This window comes from Manis javanica, chromosome X, assembly GCF_040802235.1.
Source record: "Manis javanica isolate MJ-LG chromosome X, MJ_LKY, whole genome shotgun sequence".
Taxonomy (NCBI): domain Eukaryota; kingdom Metazoa; phylum Chordata; class Mammalia; order Pholidota; family Manidae; genus Manis; species Manis javanica.
Window position 1 is genome coordinate 31683239 of NC_133174.1, and position 25981 is coordinate 31709219.

General features: G+C 40.2%; 1 protein-coding gene across 1 annotated transcript in view; it reads left to right on the forward strand.

The window, feature by feature from the left end:
- The first annotated feature begins 6283 nt into the window (after window positions 1–6283).
- TSPAN7 (tetraspanin 7) overlaps window positions 6284–25981 on the forward strand; it is a 129187-nt gene continuing 109489 nt past the window's right edge. The window contains exon 1 of the mRNA XM_037001529.2: window positions 6284–6444. Coding sequence (XP_036857424.1) covers window positions 6364–6444 — 81 coding nt within the window. The 5' untranslated portion in view covers window positions 6284–6363. The remainder of the gene's footprint in view (window positions 6445–25981) is intronic.

Consider the following 25981-nt stretch of genomic DNA (forward strand, 5'->3'; position numbering starts at 1 on the left):
GCAAAAATGAACAAGTGGGACTATATCAAGCTAAAAAGCTTCTGTACAGCAAAGTACACCATCAATAGAACAAAAAGGTATCCTACAGTATGGGAGAATATATTCATAAATGACAGATCCGATAAAGGGTTGACATCCAAAATATATAAAGAGGTCACACAACTCAACAAACAAAAAGCAAGTAATCCAATTAAAAAATGGGCAGAGGAACTGAATAGACAGTTCTCTAAAGAAGAAATTCAGATGGCCAACAGACACATGAAAAGATGCTCCACATCGCTTGTCATCAGAGAAATGCAAATTAAGACCACAATGAGATATCACCTCACACTAGTAAGGATCGTCATCATCGAAAAGACAAACAACAACAAATGTTGGCGAGGTTGTGGAGAAAGGGGAATCCTCCTACACTGCTGGTGGGAATGTAAATTAGTTCAACCATTGTGGAAAGCAGTATGGAGGTTCCTCAAAATGCTCAAAATAGAAATACCATTTGACCCAGGAAGTCCACTTCTAGGAATTTACCCTAAGAATGCAGCACCCCAGTTTTAAAAAGACAGATGCACACCTATGTTTATCACTGCACTATTTACAATAGCCAAGATATGGAAACAACCTAAATGTCCATCAGTAGATGAATGGATAAAGAAGATGTGGTACATATACAGAGTGGAATATTACTCGGCCATAAGAAAAAAACAGATCCTACCATTCGCAACAACATGGATGGAGCTAGAGGGTATTATGCTCAGTGAAATAAGCCAGGTGGAGAAAGACAAGTACCAAATGATTTCACTCATATGTGGAGTATAAGAACAAAGGAAAACTGAAGGAACAAAACAGCAGTAGAATCACAGAACCCAAGAATGGACTAATAGTTACCAAAGGGAAAGGGACTGGGGAGGATGGGTAGGAAGGGAGGGACAAGGGCGGGGAAAAAGAAAGGGGGCCTTACGATTAGCATGTATAGTGTGGAGGGGGCACGTGGAGGGCTATGCAACACAGAGAAGACAAGTAGTGATTTTACAGCATCTTACTATGCTGATGGACAGTGACTGTGAAGGGGTATGTGGGGTGACTTGGTGAAGGAGGGAGCCTAGTAAACATAATGTTCTTCATGTAATTGTAGATTTATGATACCAAAGAAAAAAACCCTAAGAAAAAATACTCATTGCTGGGGCCTCTACCACAGACCAAGCCAATCACACTCTCTGGGGGATGGAGCCGGTTGCATAGGTCTAAAAGGTCTCTCAGTGAATTTTAGTGCAGTCAGAGTTGAGAGCACTGTTCAGGCCCCTCCTCCAGCCCCGTGGCCCCTTTCAGAGGTCCAGCCCTCATCTACTCCCAGGTGGGTCATTGCAGTTACTGACTAACTCTTTCCTGCTTCTAGTGTTTTCCTTCTGCAAACTCTAATTCTGCATACCATTGCCCAAATTACTCTCCTAAAACAGGTCAGATCATGTCACTCCCCTACTGAAGAACCCTTCACCGCTCTCTACTGCCTGCACAAGAGAGGCTGACTTGGCCTGAGCAAAGTCTCCTCCACCACCACCCAACCTACATTTCTGCTGCCTTTCCCACTCTAGGTCCTCTAGTGCATCTCACCACTCTTCTGAGTAAGCTTTCTACTATTATTCATGCTGTCCCCTAGCCTGTAATGATATCTTTCTCCATTCCTCAAAGACCACAATGATCTTACTCATACTTTAAAATCCATTTCAAATATTACATCCCACTTCAGTCAGCAATCATCTATGGAGGGACTACCATGTGCCATCCATTCGCTCAACATTTTTTTGAGCTGCTACTCTATCTAGGCGCTGGGGATTCAACAGTGAACAAAACAAACAAAAATACCTGCCCATGTAGAGCTTAGTGGAAGAGGCGAACAACAAAAGAAGCACAAGGCTAAGAAAATGTTAGATAAGTGCAATGCAGAAAATTAGACCCAGGTGGCTATTTTCATCTGAAATGGCCCTTTTGAGGAGGTGACATCTATACTGAGAGCTGAATGAGAGGAACAAAGGGACCAGCCATTCAGAGGTTAGGGGGCAAAGCATTCTAAAGATAGCACCAGCCAGTGTGAAGACTTCCATGTGAAACAAAGTCTGATTAAAGAACAGAGAGAGAGGGCCAGAGCTGCAGAAGCACAGGGGTAAAAGAAGAGTAATGGGAGAGGCATTTGGAGCCAGCTCAGGTATGCTTTCTAACTTAGGGCAAAGAGTTAAAATTTGATTCTCTGTGCAATGAAGGGAAGTCACTGGAGAGTTTTATGCAAGAGAGTGACATGATATAGTTTGTGTTTGAGCACTATCACTCTGTTGCTGTGTGAATAACAGATTGGGAGGGTGACTAGGGAGCAGGTACCAGGTGGGCACTTTGGTAGCAGTCCAGTTTTCCTTTAATTACCAGCTGAGTTTAATGCAAATGAAGGTCAAAAGCTCCCCTTGCTCCTATGCAAAATATTACAATTCTTATTATTACCTAATGGAACCTGGTTGGGCTGACCTCTCTGCAGCCTCCGGTACACCATCTATGCCCATGCTACTGAGCCTTGCTGACTCTCTGTCAGCTCCCCAAATGCACCATTCCTTTGGGCCACAGCGCCTTTGGACTTGCTATGGTTCTATGTTATTTGTGCACATGATAAAATACACATAACAAAATTTACTACTTTAACCATTTTAAAGTGTACAATTCAGTAGCATTAAGTACATTCACAGTGTTGAATAACCATCATCACTATCTAGCTCCAGAAATGTTTCATCACCTCAAGAGGAAACCTTGTGCCTATTAAGCATTCACTTCAGGTTCTACCTTGTCCCAGTCCTTGGCAACCATCAATCTGCTTTCTGTCTCTATGGATTTGCCTGTTCTGGATAAGTCATACAAAGGGAATAATACAATATGTGGTCTTTGTGTCTGTCTTCTTTCATTCAGTATGTTTCATGTTTCCAAGATTCATCCACATCGTAGCATGCATCAGTTACTTCATTCTTTTTCATGACAGAGTAATATTCCATTGCATGCACAGACCACATTTTGTTTATCCATTCATCAGGTGATATACACTGGTTTAGATTATTTCCACCTTTCAGCTATTGTGACTAGTGCTTCTGTGAACATTCAGATACAAATTTTGGTTTGAACACCTATTTTCAATTCTTTTGGGTATATGCCTAGCAGTGGAATTAATGGGTGATATGGTAGATGTGGTTATATTTTGAGAAACTGAAGATCAGTGACCTTAGGCATGCATTAGTCTCCTGTGGATGCTTTAATAAAGTATCACAAAATGGATGGCTTAAAACAGAAATGCATTCTCTCATAGTTCTAGAGACCAGAAGTGTGAAATCAAAATATCCCCAGGGCCATGCTCCCTGTAAAATTGGATAGACTCCTTCTTGCCTCTTTCTGGCTTCTGGTGGTGGCCAGCAATCCTTGGTGTTCCTTGGCTTGCAGCAGCATTATTCCAATCAGTCTCATGGCCTTCTCCCTGTGTGTGTCTGTGTTTTACATTGTGTTTTTTCTTTTAAGGATTAAGGATGTACCCTATTCAGTATGACCTCATATTAACTTAAATAATTACATCAGCAACAACCTTATTTCTAAATATGGTCACATTCTGAGCTTCTGCGGTTAGGACTTCAACATATCTTTCTGGGGGGACACAATTCAATCATGACAAACTGACAGACATTACTGTGCATCTGAATCTCTTGGAGATCTTGTTAACATGGGTTTTGGGTGGGTTTTGGTTCTGCATTTTCAACAACCTCTCCAGGGAGAGGGTGACCAACTTGTTCTGGTTGTCCAAGACTTGCCCAGTCTCAGCAATGAAAATCCAGAGTGCAAGAAAATCCTCAGTCCTGGGACAACTAGGATGGTTTTGTCATCCTATTCCATCACAGATCACAATTTGAGGAACAAGAATCTAGCTATGAGCTATATTAATTTATCCACTAATTGCATTGCTGAATAGTCATATTTATCCTTACACTTAAATAATTTATTTTTGCTACAACAGCCCAAGTTTTCAAGAATCTGAACCTGATAATCTCCCAAAACTCCAAACTGTGAAATGGTTAGTTGAGCTGATGAGTGCCATCTGTGAATATCATATTAACTCATTATCTATGATAATTTCAGTGTCCCTGTTGGACTGAAAATTGAGATTTCTGACCCCTTTACAGAATAATTATGCATGGACAAGACCTTTTGAGGATAAGGGTATCCACTAGGCCTGAAGTATTCTGTATCCTTTTCCTGCTGCCTCCTGGGGACTCTGAAAGTGGAGAAGAAAGCTCCTTCCTGAAGTTGGGTTTAAGCTCATCCCAGTAGGGACAGAGTCCCTCTATTCTTGATTTGTATTAGGAGCACCTGAAGAACTTTAAAAACCGCTGAGCCCTCACCCTGCAACAAATGATTCAGGCTATCTGGGATTGGGCCCAGACAGTCATAGTTTCTTAGTTGGTTTTTTTTAAAGCTCTCCAGGTGATGCAAATGAGCAAGCAGAGTTGAAAATCATTGTGCAGGGGTTTCCTTTATAACAGAAACATTGCCAACCTGTTCCTAATCTTTTTTCACCTGCATCCATATTCCTCTTCACTCCCCTCTATGCCTACATGCTCTTTTGTTATGGTTGATCATTTCCTTAAGCAGGTTTTCCTCTTTCACATATTTGTGTCCTGTTTATACAATGACCTCACTGACCCAGGACCATGTACAACTCATTGGCGGTAATAATTACTCCTGCAACAACTGACTTTGGCAGGCTTTCCTCAAGCCTTATTGACTCTGTTTTTTACTAGTTCACAAAAGTATCCTTAACATCATCTATGATTGAGAGCCTGTAATAGTGTTGCTGTTTCAATTGCAGAGTCTCTCAGGAATCAAGCTAAATCTCCCACAAAATCTGTACTGTGTGTTCCTCTATAAACCAAACACAGGAAATCTGGGTGGAGTGTACATTAGTTTTTTATTGGGATATCATTCAGATGCCATAAAAGCCACCCTTTGAAAGTGTACAATTCAGTGGTTTTTAGTATATTCACAAAATTTTGCAACCATCACCACTAATTTCAGAATATTTTTCTCACTCCAAAAAAACCCCCCCTATTCCTTAACAGTCTCTACTCCTGCTGCCACCCTGAAACCTCTAATATATTTCCATCTCCATGTATCTATTTTGGACATTGCCTATAAATGGATTGTTCAATATGTGGTCTTTTGCGTCTAGTCTTTCACTTCATGTATTTTCGAGGTTCACACATGGTATAGCAGATATCAGTACTTCATTCCTTTTGGTGGCCAAATAATTTTCCATTGTATGGATGCACTATATGTTTATCTATTCATAATTGATGGACTTTAGGGTTTTCTGCTTTTTAGCTATGATAGATGGTGCTGCTATGAAGATTCATATACAAGCTCTTGTGTGAACATGTTTTCATTTTCTGAGGTATGTACTTAGGAGTGAAATTGCTGGGGTCATATGGTAACTCTATAGCTTTTTGAGGAACTGCCAAATTGCTTTTGAACATTATTTTTTGACCTTGATACTTGTTAGGGTGGGAAAAATGATTCACAGCCAGTTTTAAAATGTTGTGTGCAGGAAGAATGGTACCTTCTTACAGAAACGTCTTATCATTCAGCTTCATCATTTCAAAATGTGAGGAAGTCTCTCTCTCTCTTTATATTCATACACACACACACACACACACATATATATAAAGGAGCTTCTGTGGCGGTGAGGGTTTGGGGTGTCAGCTCCCGGGTTCCTGGCCATCCCTCCAGCTGTATCTCCGGCCACCTGTCACAGTCTGTTTTTGGCACAGAAAAAGCCTGCTTGTTCCAAGGACATGACTACTGGGGCCACTTCCATCTGAGGAGGCCTGGTGGGGCGTCCAAATGTAGAAACGTGATTGCTTTTCAGGGGTACCAATAAACTTTATGCAGCCAGGTGCAGACAGTCCTGGAAATGCAGAGCCCTACTATGTACAAAGTGGAGACTTACGTGCTATGGCAGCCTGGAAAGGGTTGGCCTGACCTTCGACCCCGCCTTCGAGCTCTCGCATTCCCTCCCCACCGCCCTGCCCAGCTCTTGGGCTGGGAGTGTGGGCCTGCGCGGGCTGGCCGGGGCGCCCGGCCTTCTCAACATGCGCAGTCGCTGCCTGGCCAGCTCCTTCAAAGACCGCCCCGCAGGGAGCGCGCTCACGCACACGCACGCGCACAGCCTCGCCGGCGCGCGCACCGGGTCTCTCGCGGCACGCGCCCCCGCCCCGCCCCACCCCGCCTCCTCCCTCCTCCCGTGCGCCCGCCCGCCGCCTGCCGCCGCCGCCGCCGCCGCCGGAGCTCTGTAGTATGGCATCGAGGAGAATGGAGACCAAACCTGTGATAACCTGTCTCAAAACCCTCCTCATCATCTACTCCTTCGTCTTCTGGGTGAGTGGCCACGCCGCGCGGGTGGTCGTGCCGCCTTCTATCAGTTGGTATAGTGATGCTCGGAGAAAGGAAGGGGGAGGAAAAAAAAAACGAAGCCAAAAATCAAATTTCAGCCCCCTCCTTAAGAGATAGGCGCAGGGTACTGGGCCGGGGCTGCAGGATGGCGGCGTGCAGGCTTGGGGCCCTTCGGACCCTGGACCTTGCCCGGCGCAGGCTGCAAAGGGCTGCGTGGTGGCGGTGACTGCAGGTTATCGACCTTTCCAAAATATTTTTAATGCACACATTTATTTTTTAAGCTCACAGGATAGGGTCAGCCTCTGGGGGAAAGTTGCGGGTTTATTCGTCTTTTTTCCTGTCTGGACTCCCCTCTCCAACCTCCCTTACCATCCTGTTCGCGGCGCTTCTCGGAGCTAACCTGGCTGGGAGCAGGCGCGGGAGCGCCGGGTTTGATCCCAGATTCCCGGTTATTCCCGACCTCGCGGGGCTGTGAAAGGAGGACACCGGGAGCTCTGTGCCTGCATGGCCCGCCAGGGGCGACCGAAGCCCCCCAAACGCACAGATGCCCGGCGAGGGCCGGCGTCGCGTGGAGATGTGCGGAGGGACGAGGGTCTTACATAAACCAGGGGCTTCGTTGAGCTTTCTCGGCGACACAGGAGATGGGTCTTCCGACCTTTTTCCCACTTTCCTCCACCCTTACACTCTTCATCTGGTCTTTCTGTCATTGCGTGAACCCAATCCGCAGAGCCCTGCGGGAAGACCCTTGCCAGTTGGTAACAGCAATAGCGCCCCAAATCTTCTCCCCATTGAACCGATGCTGCTCAGTCCTTGAAGCTCAATGCAGAAGGGTGACGTCAGCCCCTCAGCTGAGGCCTCGGGGGGCTGCGTGGTGCACCTCGCGGAGGGATGCGCCCTAATGCGCGGGAGGAGGAGGAGGAAGAGGGGGCTCAAGGCTTGTGCCTTACCTCATCCTGTTTGGCAATTGGTGGAATCAGTGGGGCTGACACTGCAGTGATTCACTTGGAGGCGTGGGTGGTACCTAAAGACCATTCCCCGTTATTTCTCCTTCCATGTAGAAGACTCCCCTTCGCAATTCCCCATTCCCACACCAAGCCACAGCCACCCTGCAGAAGAATGAATGTCTGCCCCCGCGCCACCCCCCGAACACACACTCAAACAATAATCTGGGTCATTTCAGCTTCCAAGGCAGTCATTTTGAAACCTGAGGCTCTGTAGAAAAACCCAATCTTGCTTCTGGTGGTTTCTCTCCTAGCTACCCACCACCCCCCTCCCTCCCCCTGCCCCCTGCAAATTAGCCCTAATTTTGGTTTGAAACTGGACATAGTGCTCTATGAGGGACCCATAGCCGGCCTGGTGGTGAACCAGGTTGTTTGTAATGACCAAGGCAAGAACTGAAATTTATTAAAGATTAAAAAAAATTCTCTAATGCCCCTACCCCTGAGGGGATTCATTTCCTTGTCACTGGCATTAGTAATTCTTCAGGTTGGGGAAACTGGACTCAGCACCAGGCATAACAAGAGCTCTGCATCAAGATAGGATAGGTGAACTGGTATATTTATTACACAAGGCAAACACAGAAATGGACTTTACTTGGACTGAAAATGAGACAGGTTGAAAAATTTCAGTAGTGGCATTGTGAGCTATGCACATGGATCGTATCTTATGTTCTGCCTGGAAAAAGCAATAGTGTATGCTGTGCTGAAACTTCCTGGTAGCCATTCCTGGGAACTGGTTTAGCTTTTTATTTATTTCTTCAATCTGTTTGTGTTTGCCCCGTTAGCATTCACTTGACTTCCTATTTGTTACTGGAGTAAATCATATGGGTGAGTATTTTTAGCTTCCTGGAAAATAATGTTTACAGTATATATGAAGCAGTGTTGTTCCTTCGGCATCACTGCAGGCTGGTAAAGAAGGGAGTCTTCTAGACAGGCTTTTCCTATCAGTTCTTTAACTCTTACCTCTCCCTGACCAGGTGAATCTATTTACAGTGCCCCCTAATACATCTTAAACAAGCACTGCATTTTATGTCCTCTGAAGAAGATGTCTGCGTTTTAAGTTTTCCCTACTTTCAAGATTTTTATAATCTTAAAATGTTTACCTGGAGCATTTTCAATAGTTTAGATAGCATTGAATAATCATTTCCTACTTCACAATCAAAAGAATGAGATTTCTTCAGATGCAAGGGTATTTTAAGTAAGACACTTCTGTTAATAAACCGTGGCCCAAATGCCATGTTTTCCATGTACCTTAAGAGCTATTTTTTTAAAACAGCTTTATTTGAAATATAACTCACATACCATATAATTCACCCTTTGTAAAGTATATAATTGTGGTTTTTAGTATTCACACATATATGCAACCATCACCCCAATTTCAGAACATTTTCATTATCTGAAGAAGATACCCCATGCCCTTTGCCCTCAACCCTCTATCTCCATTCTCCCACCCCACCCCCCATTCCTACACAATCACTAATCTACTTTCTTTCTGTCTCTATAGATTTCCATATTGTGGACAGTTCATATAAATTAAATCGTATGTGGTCTTTTGTGAATGGCTTCTTTTGCTTAATATGTTTTCAAGATTCATCTATGCTCATTCATTTTTATGGCCAAATAATGCACCATTTGTATGACTCTATCACATTTTGTTTATACATTTGTGCATTGATGGGAATTTGGGTTGTTTCTGCCTTTTGGCTATTATGAATAACGGTGCTATAAACATTCACGTACAAGTGTTTGTGTGAATATGTTTTCAATTCTCTTTGCTGGGTCATGTGATAACTCTATGTTTAATCATTTGAAGAACTGCCAGATAGTTTCCAAAGTGACTGTACCATTTTACATTCCCTCCAGTAGTGTATGAGAGTTCCAATTTCCCCACAGCCTTGCCAACATTTGTTATTATCTGACTTTTTGAGTTTAGTCATCTCAGCCTAGTAGACATCTAATTGTGGTTTTGGTTTGAATTTCCCTGATGAGTAATGATGTTGAGCACCTTTTCATGTGCTTGTTGACCATTTGTATATTTTCCTTGAAGAAATTTCTGCTCATATCATTTGCCTTTTTTTTATTTGGGTTATTCATTTATTGAGTCGTAAGTGTCCTTTATATATTCTTGATTCAAGTCTTTAATTCAGTATATCATTTGCAAATATTTTCTCCTATTCTATGGGTTGTCTTTTTACTGTCTGGATGGTGTCCTTTGAAATACAGAAGTTTTTATTTTCATAAAATCCAATTTACCTAATTTTTTTTGTTGTTGCTTGTACTTTTGGTGTCATATCTAGGAATCTTTTGCCAAATCCAAAATCATAAAGAAAATGCTGTTTGTAACAGTAATTTATCAATGTGTCTTTCTATAGTACCTAGAACTATGTCTGGGCATAGGTAGGTACAAACATTTATTTGTCATTTCTGAGGTTCTGTCAGGTAATTAACAAAAAAGATGACTGGTGTTCTTTTAAGCAGAAGATAGTGCGAAGATTAGGCAGAATTGTTTCCTGTGTGTTCTTTGTTAACCATTTTAATAAGACTACTTTTTTTCCCTTCCCTTAGTTTATATATAGGACTAGAAGGCATTTGAGCTTAAAATGCTAGTAGATCAGTAGCATCCAGAGGCTGATTGATGTACCTGAGCGTATACTAAAGCAGAAATTTGCAGTTATGAAAGAGAGATCTTTGTTATATCTGGCCTCCTCTTCTGTCTACACTGACTCTCTCTGAGGGGTTCTTCTAAGGCAGTGATCCCAACAGAGAACAGATTTGTCCCCGCACACTCGACATCTGGCAATGCCTGGAGACTTTTCGATCACAGCTGTGGGTGGTGGGTAAAGGCTACAGGTGCTGCTAAGCATCCCATACGGTGCAGGACAGCCCCTCACAACAAGGATTATCTGGCTCAGAATGTCAACAGTGCCTGCAACCTATGCACTATTGGACTTTACATAGTAGTAAGTCCTATGAAGAAAAATGGAGTCTTAGGCAAAACTCTCCATATTTACTGGTGTTTGGAACCACCACACCAGAGCATGCTCAACAAAATCACAAGAAGAAAAACATTCTCTACGGCTTACCAAAATTCTTTATTTGAATACAAAAGGTAGGTAGTTGTTTATGTAATAGTGCTTTGACTAATTTATCTTCCAGTTAAATAACATCACCTGAATGCTAGGTAAGCAGATTCTTTATTTTCCATGATTTTTATGTTTCGTTTTCAGGTTTGTAGAAGAGGAGGGAAAAACAACCTATGAGTAAGTTATCCTGTGCTTTAAAGACTAGCAAACAGTTCTTGGCACACAGTAGGTTTACTGAAGAAGTATTTACTGAATGAATAAATAAATTTTATTGGCTACTCTTGGGCTCATGTGTTTATTTCAACTCACCTTAGTTGGGAGGCTTTTTTCCACTCTACCTGTGCTGATTCAAATGTGTTCCTGACATTGATGTATGGAAATGTGGAAGGGCTTTATAAAGACTTGCTTATCCTGATGATAGTTCAGTTATTATATTTTTAGGATCAGCTACTTTGCCAACTATTTTAGTTATCTAAAATTTTAATCTGAATTTAATTTAAGCTTGAATAAAATGATATCTTGTCCTAATACAAAACCTTCACAACAAATATAATTTTTTCAACAACAAACAGGAAATCTTTATAAATATGGTGCTTACAAGGTAAATTCTGTTTTTATATACATGTTTTTGAGTGTATTTTAAACACATCTGAGTTTTAAACTAAGATTTAAATCCATTGTATTTAAATCTGCTAAATATTGTGAAGAGAAATACCCCTTCATTCCAGCAATATAGTGTTTGATTTCTTCTTTGATTATCTAAGGAGGTAGTTAGCTATCAATGGCACGATCAAATTCTCTTATGGTGAAATATGAGTGATTTTTTTTTCATTTGGGAAGCATCACAAATTTTGGAGGAGGTGGGGAAGATTAAAAAAAAATAAACTCAAAATGGTTTTTTTTCTTTTGTTGTCCAGAAAGTTTAGGTACTTGAGTTAAATAGAGGGGAAAAAATCTTAAGGGGCAGTCCCTAACATTTTACCAAATGTTTGAATTTGGCCACATACTAAAGTTTATCCTTTATTTTGCATGTCAGTGTAATTCAACATTCACTGAATATCTTCTATATGCCAGGTATTTCAAGATGATGTTTACCAACTTCTACTAGCTGCTACTTTCAGTTACCTTCACTTCTAGGTAATATACCTTTTTGACTACATCTTCATGTTTCATTGTTAGGTGTTATATATTGTCTTCCTGCTATGGAAGGTGAAGATGTAGCTCCCCTATCCGTTTCTCTCATGCTCACGTCTTTCCAACACTGGGGTAGACCCCAATGTGTCATTTATCATTTTATCATTATCACATATGATTTTGGTTAGAGCAGGGGACAGTGACTACATTAATGTGACTCAGCCTAGTCACCGCTGAGGCATGTAGTATGTATATTATGATTGTTTGTACAGCTTTTGAGTTTCCTTGTAGTTAAAAATTTCTTTGTTTTATGCCCTTTGTTGCCTAGTTTTATGTGTTCACCTCTAATTTATCCCCATACTGTCCTCAAGAACTGTGTATCTTCACTCAGTATGTTCAGGCACTTCAGGTACCCTATCAGTTCCTATTGGATAATTTCTCTGAGAGCATTCTGACCTTCAATCTCGCAGGCCTTTGAAACAGCAGACATCATTATAATGTCCCTTTACCATCATCCTAAGGAATTCTGTTTCCTTTTATGTTGGATCCTTAGTGTCCTAGATGTCCCAGCTTTCCCTTTCTTGGTTTGTTCCTTCATTTTGGTGAAGCAAATCTTGTAGTAACTTTCTGGAAAAGAGTGTGGGGGAGGTTAATTTTTTGACCCCCCAGTCGTCTTGTTCTTGTTGTTATTGTTGAGAAATCAAATACTATCCTGATGCTTCTTAAATTCTGCTTTTCTTCTCTAAAAGCTTTTGGAAACTCTTTCTTGTTCATAATGCTCTGAAATTTCACAATAATATGCTCTGTTGTATATTTACTTTCACCTCTTTCCTGTGCACCCTTTCAATCTGGAAACCCAGGTCTTTCAACTTTGGGAAACTTTCTTGAAGCTTTTTTTGTAAGTTTTGAATTTTGTTTTAAAGTTTCTTTCCCTTCATTTTCTGTCCTCTCTCTTTCAACATTGGACCCCTTAGATGGATCCTCCAATTTTCTCCCTGTCTATTGTCTACCTCTTTGTCTTTTTATTCTACTTTTTGGGCAATCTCTCCCACTTTATCTTGTCTGCTATTGCACTTTTTCATTTGTTTTATATGATGATTTCTAGGGGCTCTTTCTGAGGTCTGAATATTCCTTTTTCTGCATCTGCTCTTATTTCATAAATGTGATATCTTTTAAAAATCCCTCTGACAATATTAATGATTTTTTTAAGTTTACTTCTTTCTGCATAGTTTCCACCAGACTTCTCTGTTTCCTGGCATATTACAGAGTAACCTCAAATTTCTGGTAACTGTTTGTTCTTCATTCTGTACATGTTTAAGAGGGGAGCACTAAAAAGTTTATTTGAAACTCCTAGTGTGAAGTGGGACTTTGCTGATTGTAAGCTGGCTCATTTGGCTGGTCCATTGGGTTTTGGAACCAAGGTCAGTATCTTTAGAACTTTTCCTTTAGTCCAATCAGATTTCGTACAGAAACATCTTCCAGTCTTCTCTCTGGATGAAGAAGGTTAGGGATATGGGTGTCTCCACATGCTATATATAAACGTTTGTTTAAGCTCCTGTTTCGAGTATGGAATCTGTGTCCACTGTGCTTTTGTTCCCTAGTTCAGAGACTCTCTGTTTCACCCTCCCTAGAAAATAAATTTCTAAGCCTGTGTTGGAATGAAGGAGGGCCAGAGACAGGAAGTTGGAAGAGATCTAATTGCTTTTCAAGAATGTTTTTACCAACTCCTCCTTATTTTAGCCCCCTTGCATCCGTAGTTTTAGTTGCATGGAGCTGCTTTTTGGTGGTGCTTGTGTGCAAATATTTTATTCTTGGCCTTTCTCACAGCTGCTATAAGATTTTGCTTTTTCTCAGCTTCCAAAATGTCACTGTGATTGTCTCCTCTTCCCTTCTCTTTGTTACTCTGAGTTAGAAAAATCCTTTTAGTATCATTTTAGTGGGGTTTTGGGAGCTAGCCAAGCTAAATGGGCATGTTTAATCCATCATCTTTAAATGGAAGTCCTTTGTATCTCTATATTGCATGGTACTAATTAAATACATAGTTGATTGTGAGTGATTGAATAGAGCATCTAAAATGGCCATCATCGGGCTATTCTAGTAGACTTAGTATCTGCTTTTCCATTTCAAAAAAGTTTTTGGATGCTGAGGGGAGTTTGGAACAGGCTTCCTGAGGGACATCTTCTTTGAGGTCATCTGGTCATCAGGGACTGGAGTTGGATAGATGGCAGTGAAACTATGAAGATTGCTGCTGCTTTTTATGCCCTTCTAGTTTTTTCCCACCAGTAGAAGGTCCATGTGTCTTCTGACCTAATTCAGATCTTGCCACATTGATCGCATGTGGAAGCAGCAGAGTTTAAAGTATAGTGGAGAGTGGGGTGCTTGAGATAAAATTAAATGAGTACCCTTCATATTTATTAAAGAGCTTCTATTAATCCGAAGAGTCTTATTTAATCAACTTTGTTTCCTATATGCAATATGCTCTTAGGATATGTGCACAACCTTTTATAGCACTTGGAGAACATTAAGTCTTTCCCACTTAGTAGTTGCTTAGAAACTAGCTGAATTTTTGTCCAAATAGAGTGAAATACTTTCATCAATTTTAATTATAGCTAAAGTTCTTGATTTGACCCTACTGTGAGCTACATTACTTATGATTCACTGACTGTTCACCATTATATGCTTTTTTAAGCAAGCACCTCAAAAGGTACTGAGAATTCAAAGTCATCCCTGACTGTGTTTCCTTGTTTAAACATGTTAAAACCTTGACATAGATGACTAATGCACTGTGCAACCAATTTGAAACATACTTTAAAAATATAGTCTTATGTCTTTTCCTCCTTTGGTCCCATTACAGCAGCTTCCGATTTGGGTTATCTCCTCATGGCAAGCAGATCGTTGGATTACTACTCTTAAATTTCTTTCTTTGGCTGTTGTCCCTCTTGCCAGATGGAATGCTTTTCATTCTTGGCTGAAAATTTTTGTTTGCTTTTATGTGGAGCCCCAATACTCATCATAAAAGGATGTACGGGAAAAAGGTCAGAGAGAGTTTTCCTTTGTGTTGTTTTCCCTTTGGGTTATTTGATCAGTTGAACATGTAAACATGTGAAAGAGTTTCGTGGTAGAATTAAGGATCACAATTGTATTGTGAAAGATTTTCATTAGTGTTTTCTGTAAGGTATGGTGGGCTTTTGCATCATCTGTTTTAGGAGAAATTGTAGGTGCTTTATATCAGAAGATGGGGTGGGTTAGGCACAGGTCCTAGTTGAGCAATCTACATTAGTGATTCTCAACCCTTCTTACCAGGATTGCTTAAGGGGCCCTAAAACATACACTGAGACCCCACCCTAAGAGATTCTGATTCATTTTGCCTGGGGTGGGGTACCAGTATTTGCATTTTAAAAAATAATCTCCCAGGTGATTCAGCTGTGCAGGTAGGATTGAGAACCACTGATTCAGAGAGAACTCAGTATATAATAGCATCTTGGTTCAAGTGAGTCTTTTGGATCTAGAGATAACTACGGAATATCTAGCTATTCAGTATCTAGCATTGGTCTATTGATTTGGTCTGCTTTGTCCCAAAGTCTGAGGCTACAACTGCAGCATCTGTTAGTAAACCAAAAGGGCCTTCTCATATTAAGAGACTTTGCTAGTCATTCCTGACTAGAGGAGTGCTCATCAGAATCACTAAGGGGCTTTTTAAAACAGATGTTTTAAAATTCCTATTCTTGAAGTTTCGATTTTAGTTGATCTGGAGAGGGGCCTGGGTATGTATTTTTAAAGACCATTTCTAAGGTGGTTCTGATTCCTGTGTGCCTTTGTGGTCCATGATGCAGTTTGTTATAAATACATTTTTACAATATGAATATTTTCCTGTGATGTGATCTTTGGTACAATGAAGTTAGTTTGAGGAGAAGGTTCCACACTTGGTACAATGAAGTTAGTTTGAGGAGAAGGTTCCACAAGCAAGATGTAGCCAATCTAGTATTTTTTTCTCATCCAATGAGCTGGTCTCTGGTAAGGGTCTCCAACTGAACTCTTGGAGTTTGGAGTAGTTTCTGTTCTTTAGGAGGAATTTGTTTCTGTTCACAGTTGCACTGATAAGTTAGGAATAGAACTGGTTTGCCCTCTGTCAAAAGATTGGCCTATTAGCCAATATATAAAACAAAAAGCTGAATTTATTACTTAAAAAGTAGGAGAGAGTTGTTCTAGCCAAACACAATTTATGAGTGAAGCACACTGCTAATCTTTTTGGGAAGCATGGTGGTGTCTGGACACTGCTTCAGTTACAGAGGCATGAGTGGTTGGCCTCGGCCTTAGAACTAGGGCTATTAGGGTGAGACTGCCATTGACTGACTGAAAAGTGTGTTCACTGCAGGGTATCTGCTGCTGATAGACTAACCTTGAATTGTGTGAGGCTGTCATTGTAATTGGTTTCCAAAAGTATGTTCCCTGAAGCAAGTTGAGTTGTTTGAATAATTAGACTGAGGTGAATTGCCATTGATCAAATAGGTTTAAAAGTATGTGCTGGTGGTTACTAGTTACCATGCCTACTGAGTAATCAATCTTCTTCTCCCAGAAGTGTAGAGACTTATTCTTGCCTTAGACTATCAATTTTTGCTTCTCAGTGAAATGATGTTGCTTCTGCCCCTCAATTCCCATTTTTTCCAAACATCATCATGGTGATGTGTAGAATTCCTGAGTCAGTTCATTGTTCTAGTCATTCCACAAGCACTAACTGAGAGTTTATGATTTCTAGGGTTGAACCAGGACTTCCCAGAGGTAGACCCCTCTGGGTCAAAAAGGAACCCAAAGCTTGAAAGTGAAGCTAAGTGGTAAATCTTCCTAAACATCCCATCTACTTCCTTGTCTCTACTTGTGTTCCATTTCTATTTCTGGTGAAGCTTTTGAGGATTTCCTGTTTCTCTCAATTTCTGTTTCATATTCTGAACTGTATCACTCATTTGGCATTTTAACTATTGCCTTCTATTGCAGGAGATTTGAAATTAGTCCTATATGACATCTTGGCTTGGACATTTGCTCTGTGTCCTTATGCGAGTCACATAGTCTCTCTGAGCCCCAGTTTCCTCTTCAGAATTCAGCTTATGGACTTAAGTCAAAGTTAAATGACATTCAAGTTTTGTAAAGTGTGACACGTATATGTTTTGGCAACATTGTTCCCGATGATGTAGAGTATTGCTTTTTTCTTAATTTCTTGTACATGAGAGGTACTATGTCAATCTTTGGTAAATGAATAAATTCATCAGAACATTCCTGATCCTGGAAATTAAGGATAATTAACATTTTGGGTTTTATAGTTTGCTACCAAAGAGAGCTGGGATTCCAGATGGGTTTAAATGAGAACCAAAAGTTTAGGTCACTCAGTTTAGTCCTGTCATCAGGATAAGGTTATTCCTATCTAGGATAATTAAAAATAAGCCTTTTACTTAAAATCAAATGGGGAATTGATGACTTCTCTTATTTTTTAAAAATAACCTTTTTAGAACAGTTTTAAATTTACATAAAAATTATGTATTTACATAAAAAATTATGTGGAGATAGTACATAGAGTTCCCATATATGACACAGCCAGTTTTTCCTATTATGAACATGTTACATCAGTATAGTACATTTTTTACAGTTAATGAAGGTTGCTATATTATTAATAAAGTCCATACTTCATTCAGATTTTCTGACTTTTTACCTAATATATCATATCATTAGGCTACCACATTACACTTAGTAGTCATGTCTCCTAAAACTTTTGGCTGTGACAGTTTCTCAGGATTTCCTTGTTTTTGGTGACTGACAGCTTTGAAGACAAAGTACAGGTCATGTACTTTGTACCATGTCCCTCACTTGGAGTTTACCTGATGTTTTTCTCATGATTACTGGGAGTATGTGTTTTGGAGAGGAAAACCACAGAGGTTAAGTGCCATTTTCATCACATCATATGAAGGGTACATACTGTCAGCATGACTTACCACTGTTGATACTGACCTTTACTACCTGGCTGAGATAGTTTGTCGTATTTCTCTCTAAAGTTACTCTTTCTCCCCTTTCCATACTGTACTCTTTGGAAGAAAGTCACTATGCCTAGTTCACACTTAAGGAATAGGGAGTTATGCTCTATTTGCTTGAGGGTGGAATATCTACCATTATTATTTGTATTAACAGAGATGCTTTCCATTCAACAAATGTTAAACCAACAGTAAATATTTGTTCAAACAAATAGTGAAATATTAAAAGCATTTGCGTCAGTTGGGAAGTGGACAGGGATTCATGCTTACCATTATTATTTATGATCTAGTAAAAGCAATAAGAAAAAATTATGTTGGAAAAAGAAATAAAATTATCTTTTCATGAATGCAATTGTTGTATACTAAGAAACCCAGCAGATTCTAGTTTTTTTTCTTTTTTTAAAATTTATTTTATTTATTTAATTTTTTTTGAGAGGGCATCTCTCATATTTATTGATCAAATGGTTAACAACAATAAAATTCAGTATAGGGGGGTCAATGCTCAATGTACAATCATTAATCCATCTCAAGCCTAATTCTCGTCAGTCTCCAATCTTCTGAAGCATAACGAACAAGTTCTTACATGGTGAACAAATTCTTACATAGTGAATAAATTCTTACATGGTGAACAGTACAAGGGCATTCATCACAGAAACTTTCGGTTTTGATCATGCATTATGACCTATAAACAATCAGGTCAAATATGAATATTCGTTTGATTTTTATACTTGATTTATATGTTGATCCCACATTTCTCCCTTTATTATTATTATTATTTTTATTTTTAATAAAATGCTGAAGTGGTAGGTAGATGCAAGATAAAGGTAGAAAACATAGTTTAGTGCTGTAAGAGGGCAAATGTAGATGATCAGGTGTGTGCCTATGGACTAAGTATTAATCCAAGCTAGACAAGGGCAGCAAAACATCCACGGATGCAGAAGATTTCTCTCAAAACAGGGGGGGTGAGGTTCTGAGCCTCACCTCTGTTGATCCCCAATTTCTCACCTGATGGCTCCCCTGCGACTGTGCCTGTCTTAGGTTGTTCCTCCCTTGAGGAATCTTACCCGTCTCTGGCTAACCAGTCATCTTCCGGGCCCATACAGGGAAATGTAAAGTTGGTAAGTGAGAGAGAAGACATATTGCTTGAAAAGGTTAGCTTTTTACTTCTTTGCAGATTTATGCCCTGTGGCTTCTATGCCCAACATTTGTCTCGAGGTATCTTTACCACCTGGAGGAATTATGATACTCGGTAAATTCGATATGAGGCACGAATTCTATTTAAGGGTTGTAATTAGGAAGGAAGAAGAAAAGCTATAGAGGTAGCATATGGAAGAAAACATGGGAGGATTGATTATTTCTTTGACATATCTTCTTGTAGAGTACCTTAAGCATGTATAGGTTTTAAACTACCAACTAATTTGCGCTCACATATTAACATAATAGGAATACGGTGACATAAACAAAGCAAATCTATAATTACCATCCATCTCCAGTGAAGCCAAGAAAACCATTTAGGCACCCTAGGCATTTGTGAAAATTTGTCTATGATATGATGGATATTGTCCAACTGTACTTGAACAGTCTGAGAGAAATCAGACAAATTAAAGCAGCCCATTTCTGGGATCTGTTCACATCCCATATGTTCTTTTAACCGTAGATAGTCTATAGTCATGAGATTTTGGAGCGCTACAACTTGCACCCCTCCCAACTCCTGGTTGAGTTCCAACAGTACAGATCCGGTCAAATTCGTTGTCTCACTGTATGCACATGCCAGCCTAGACATCTCCCTCCTCATTCCAATGGCAAGTCCAGGAAACGGTGGGGTGGATGCAGCCACAACCGCAGCATTGCCCAGATCCCTGTGGAGGCGTTTTGATGATCATCCCCGTGGCACAAGTCCTCCGGGAGTGCTGATGCCGGAAGCTCCTCCTCATATCGTACCTTAGTTCATTTTCTGGGTATCCAAGCTAGGCCTTGATCTTCTGCATAGAAACAAACAGACCCTTTGCCCACACTTTGACATGCCCTCTATACCACTGTGCAGAACTCATTGGAGGTCAGCACACAGGAACTTTTTTTTTTTTTTACTAAGACAAAGGAATATTATCAGAAAAGAGTACCTCCATAACTGATCATCTGACACCCTTTAAGTGATCAACATTAAGGATATTTAAAGCATGCGTTGACCTTTGATTTACCAATAGTTTTATCCTATCAAGGAGTAATCCCCCTTTTCTTTCTTTCTTTCTTTCTTTCTTTTTTTTAATCTTTAATCTACACTTACATGAAGAATACTATGTTTACTATGCTCTCCCCTATATCAGGTCCCCCCTAACAACCACATTATGGTTACTGTCCATCAGCTTAGCAAAATGTTGTAGAGTCACTACTTGTCCTCTCTGTGTTGTGCAGCCCACCCTCCCCTTTCTCCCTCCCCCCATGCATGCTAATCTTAATACCCCCCTTCTTCTCCCCCCTCCTTATCCCTCCCTGCCCACCCATCCTCCCCAGTTCCTTTCCCTTTGGTACCTGTTAGTCCATTTTTGGGTTCTGTAATTCCGCTGCTGTTTTGTTCCTTCAGTTTTTCCTTTGTTCTTATACTCCTCAGATGAGTGAAATCATTTGGTATTTCTCTTTCTCCGCTTGGCTTATTTCACTGAGCATAATACTCTCGAGCTCCATCCATGTTGCTGCAAATGGTTGGATTTTTCCACTTCTTATGCCTGAGTAGTATGCCATTGCGTATATGTACCACATATTCTTTATCCATTCATCTACCGATGGACATTTAGGTTGCTTCCAATTCTTGGCTATTGTAAATAGTGCTGCGATAAATATAGGGGTGCATCTGTCTTTCTCAAACTTGATTGCTGTGTTCTTAGGGTAAATTCCTAGGAGTGGAATTCCTGGGTCAAATGGTAGGTCTGTTTTGAGCATTTTGATGAACCTCCATACTGCTTTCCACAATGGTTGAACTAATTTACATTCCCACCAGCAGTGTAGGAGGGTTCCCCTTTCTCCACAGCCTTGCCAACATTTGTTGTTGTTTGTCTTTTGGATGGCAGCTATCCTTACTGGTGTGAGGTGATATCTCATTGTAGTTTTAATTTGCATTTCTCTGATAATTAGCGATGTGGAGCATCTTTTCATGTGTCTGTTGGCCATCTGTATTTCTTTTTTAGAGAACTGTCTGTTCAGTTCCTCTGCCCATTTTTTAATTGGGTTATTTGTTTTTTGTTTGTTGAGGCGTGTGAACTCTTTATATATTCTGGACGTCAAGCCTTTATCGGATCTGTCATTTTCAAATGTATTCTCCCATACTGTAGGGTTCCTTTTTGTTCTATTGATGGTGTCTTTTGCTGTACAGAAGCTTTTCAGCTTAATGTAGTCTCACTTGCTCATTTTTGCTGATGTTTTCCTTGCCCGGGGAGATATGTTCAAGAAGAGGTCACTCATGTTTATGTCTAAGAGGTTTTTGCCTATGTTTTTTTCCAAGAGTTTAATGGTTTCATGACTTACATTCAGGTCTTTGATCCATTTTAAGTTTACCTTTGTATATGGGGTGAGACAATGGTCCAGTTTCATTCTCCTACATGTAGCTGTCCAGTTTTGCCAGCACCATCTGTTGAAGAGACTGTCATTTTGCCATTGTATGTCAATGGCTCCTTTATCAAATATTAATTGACCATATATGTTTGGGTTAATTTCTGGAGTCTCTAATCTGTTCCACTGGTCTGTGGCTCTGTTCTTGTGCCAGTACCAAATTGTCTTGATTACCATGGCTTTTTAGTAGAGCTTGTAGTTGGGGAGTGAGATCCCCCCTACTTTATTCTTCTTTTTCAGGATTGCTTTGGCTATTCGGGGTCTTTGGTGTTTCCATATGAATTTTTGAATTATTTGTTCCAATTCATTGAAGAATGTCGCTGGTAATTTGAGAGGGATTGCATCAAATCTGTATATTGCTTTGGGCAGGATGGCCATTTTTTTTTTTTTTTTTTTTTTTTTTTTTTTTTTTTGAGAGGGCATCTCTCATATTTATTGATCAAATGGTTGTTAACAACAATAAAATTCAGTATAGGGGGGTCAATGCTCAATGTACAATCATTAATCCATCTCAAGCCTAATTCTCGTCAGTCTCCAATCTTCTGAAGCATAACGAACAAGTTCTTACATGGTGAACGAATTCTTACAGAGTGAATAAATTCTTACATGGTGAACAGTACAAGGGCAGTCATCACAGAAACTTTCGGTTTTGATCATGCAATATGACCTATAAACCATCAGGTCAAATATGAATATTCATTTGATTTTTGTACTTGATTTATATGTTGATCCCACATTTCTCCTATTATTATTATTATTTTTATTTTTAATAAAATGCTGAAGTGGTAGGTAGATGCAAGATAAAGGTAGAAAACATAGTTTAGTGCTGTAAGAAGGCAAATGTAGATGATCAGATGATCAGGTGTGTGCCTATGGACTAAGTATTAATCCAGGCTAGACAAGGGCAGCAAAACATCCACGGATGCAGAAGATTTCTCTCAAAACAGGGGGGGTGAGGTTCTGAGCCTCACCTCTGTTGATCCCCAAATTCTCACCTGATGGCCCCCCTGCGACTGTGCCTGTCTTAGGTTGTTCCTCCCTTGAGGAATCTTACCCGTCTCTGGCTAACCAGTCATCTTCCGGGGCCATACAGGGAAATGTAAAGTTGGTAAGTGAGAGAGAAGCCATATTGTTTGCAAAGGTTAGCTTTTTACTTCTTTGCAGATTTATGCCCTGTGGCTTCTATGCCCAGCACTTGTCTCGAGGTATCTTTACCACCTGGAGGAATTATGATACTCGGTAAATTCGATATGAGGCACGAATTCTATTTAAAGTTTGTAATTAGGAAGGAAGAAGAAAAGCTATAGATGTAGCATATGAAGGAAACTTGGGAGGATTGATTATTTCTTTGACATATCTTCTTGTATAGTACCTTAAGTATGTATAGGTTTTAAACTACTAACTAATTTGCACACACATATTGACATAATAGGAATACGGTGACATAAACAAAGCAAATCTATAATTACCAGCCATCTCCAGTGAAGCCAAGAAAACCATTTAGGCACCCTAGGTATTTGTGAAAATTTATCTATGATATGATGGATATTTTCCAACTGTACTTGAACCATCAGACAAATTAAAGCAGCCCATTTCTGGGATCTGTTCACATCCCATATGTTCTTTTAACCATAGATAGTCTATAGTCATGAGATTTTGGGGTGCTACAACTTGCACCCCTCCCAACTCCTGGTTGAGTTCCAACAGACAGATCCGGTCAAATTCGTTGTCTCACTGTATGCACATGCCAGCCTAGACATCTCCCTCCTCCTTCTCATGGCAAGTCCAGGAGATGGTGGGCTGGATGCAGCCACAACCGCAGCATCATCCGGATCCCTGTGGAGGCTTTTTGATGATCATCCCCCGGCACGAGTCCTCCAGAGAGTGCTGATGCCGGAAGCTCCTCCTCATATCGTATCTTAGTTCATTTTCTGGGTATCCAAGCTAGGCCTTGATCTTCTGCGTAGAAACAAACAGACCCTTTGCCCACACTTTGACATGCCCTCTATACCACTGTGCAGAACTCATTGGAGGTCAGCACACAGTAACTGCTTTTTTTTTTTTTTTTTAATTAAGAGAAAGGAATATTATCAGAAAAGAGTACCTCCATAGCTGATCATCTGACACCCTTTAAGTGATCAACATTAAGGATATTTAAAGCATGCGTTGATCTTTGATTTACCAATAGTTTTATCCTGTTAAGGAGTAATCCCCCTTTTCTTTCTTTCTTTCTTTTTTTTTTTTTTTAAATTTTTAATCTACACTTACCTGAAGAATACTATGTTTACTATGCTCTCCCCTATATCAGGTCCCCCCTAACAACCACATTACGGTTACTGTCCATCAGCTTAGCAAAATGTTGTAGAGTCACTACTTGTCCTCTCTGTGTTTTGCAGCCCACCCTCCCCTTTCTCCCTCCCCCCCATGCATGCTAATCTTAATACCCCCCTTCTTCTTCCCCCCCCTTATCCCTCCCTGCCCACCCATCCTCCCCAGTTCCTTTCCCTTTGGTACCTGTTAGTCCATTTTTGGGTTCTGTAATTCTGCTGCTGTTTTGTTCCTTCAGTTTTTCCTTTGTTCCTATACTCCTCAGATGAGTGAAATCATTTGGTATTTCTCTTTCTCCGCTTGGCTTATTTCACTGAGCATAATACTCTCCAGCTCCATCCATGTTGCTGCAAATGGTTGGATTTTTCCACTTCTTATGGCTGAGTAGTATTCCATTGTGTATATGTACCACATCTTCTTTATCCATTCATCTACAGATGGACATTTAGGTTGCTTCCAATTCTTGGCTATTGTAAATAGTGCTGCGATAAACATAGGAGTGCATCTGTCTTTCTCAAACTTGATTGCTGCGTTCTTAGGGTAAATTCCTAGGAGTGGAATTCCTGGGTCAAATGGTAGGTCTGTTTTGAGCATTTTGATGCACCTCCATACTGCTTTCCACAATGGTTGAACTAATTTACATTCCCACCAGCAGTGTAGGAGGGTTCCCCTTTCTCCACAGCCTCGCCAACATTTGTTGTTGTTTGTCTTTTGGATGGCAGCTATCCTTACTGGTGTGAGGTGATACCTCATTGTAGTTTTAATTTGCATTTCTCTGATAATTAGCGATGTGGAGCATCTTTTCATGTGTCTCTTGGCCATCTGTATTTCTTTTTTGGAGAACTGTCTGTTCAGTTCCTCTGCCCATTTTTTAATTGGGTTATTTGTTTTTTGTTTGTTGAGGCGTGTGAGCTCTTTATATATTCTGGACGTCAAGCCTTTATCAGATCTGTCATTTTCAAATATATTCTCCCATACTGTAGGGTTCCTTTTTGTTCTATTGATGGTGTCTTTCGCTGTACAGAAGCTTTTCAGCTTAATGTAGTCCCACTTGCTCATTTTTGCTGTTGTTTTCCTTGCCCGGGGAGATATGTTCAAGAAGAGATCACTCATGTTTATGTCTAAGAGGTTTTTGCCTATGTTTTTTTCCAAGAGTTTAATGGTTTCGTGACTTACATTCAGGTCTTTGATCCATTTTGAGTTTACCTTTGTATATGGGGTTAGACAATGGTCCAGTTTCATTCTCCTACATGTAGCTGTCCAGTTTTGCCAGCACCATCTGTTGAAGAGACTGTCATTTTGCCATTGTATGTCCATGGCTCCTTTATCAAATATTAATTGACCATATATGTTTGGGTTAATTTCTGGGGTCTCTAATCTGTTCCACTGGTCTGTGGCTCTGTTCTTGTGCCAGTACCAAATTGTCTTGATTACTATGGCTTTGTAGTAGAGCTTGAAGTTGGGGAGTGAGATCCCCCCTACTTTATTCTTCTTTTTCAGGATTGCTTTGGCTATTCGGGGTCTTTGGTGTTTCCATATGAATTTTTGAATTATTTGTTCCAATTCATTGAAGAATGTCGCTGGTAATTTGAGAGGGATTGCATCAAATCTGTATATTGCTTTGGGCAGGATGGCCATTTTGACGATATTAATTCTTCCTAGCCATGAGCATGGGATGAGTTTCCATTAATTAGTGTCCCCTTTAATTTCTCTTAAGAGTGAGTTGTAGTTTTCAGAGTATAAGTCTTTCACTTCTTTGGTTAGGTTTATTCCTAGGTATTTTATTCTTTTTGATGCAATGGTGAATGGAATTGTTTTCCTGATTTCTCTTTCTATTGATTCATTGTTAGTGTATAGGAAAGCTACAGATTTCTGTGTGTTAATTTTGTATCCTGCAACTTTGCTGTATTCCGATATCAGTTCTAGTAGTTTTGGAGTGGAGTCTTTAGGGTTTTTTATGTACAGTATCATATTATCTGCAAATAGTGACAGTTTAACCTCTTCTTTACCAATCTGGATTCCTTGTATTTCTTTGTTTTGTCTGATTGCTGTGGCTAGGACCTCCAGTACTATGTTAAATAACAGTGGGGAGAGTGGGCATCCCTGTCTTGTTCCCGATCTCAGAGGAAATGCTTTAAGCTTCTCGCTGTTCAGTATAATGCTGGCTGTGGGTTTATCATATATGGCCTTTATTATGTTTAGGTACTTGCCCTCTATTCCCATTTTGCTGAGAGTTTTTATCATGAATGGATGTTGAATTTTGTCAAATGCTTTTTCAGCATCTATGGAGATGATCATGTGGTTTTTGTCTTTCTTTTTGTTGATGTGGTGGATGATGTTGATGGATTTTCGAATGTTG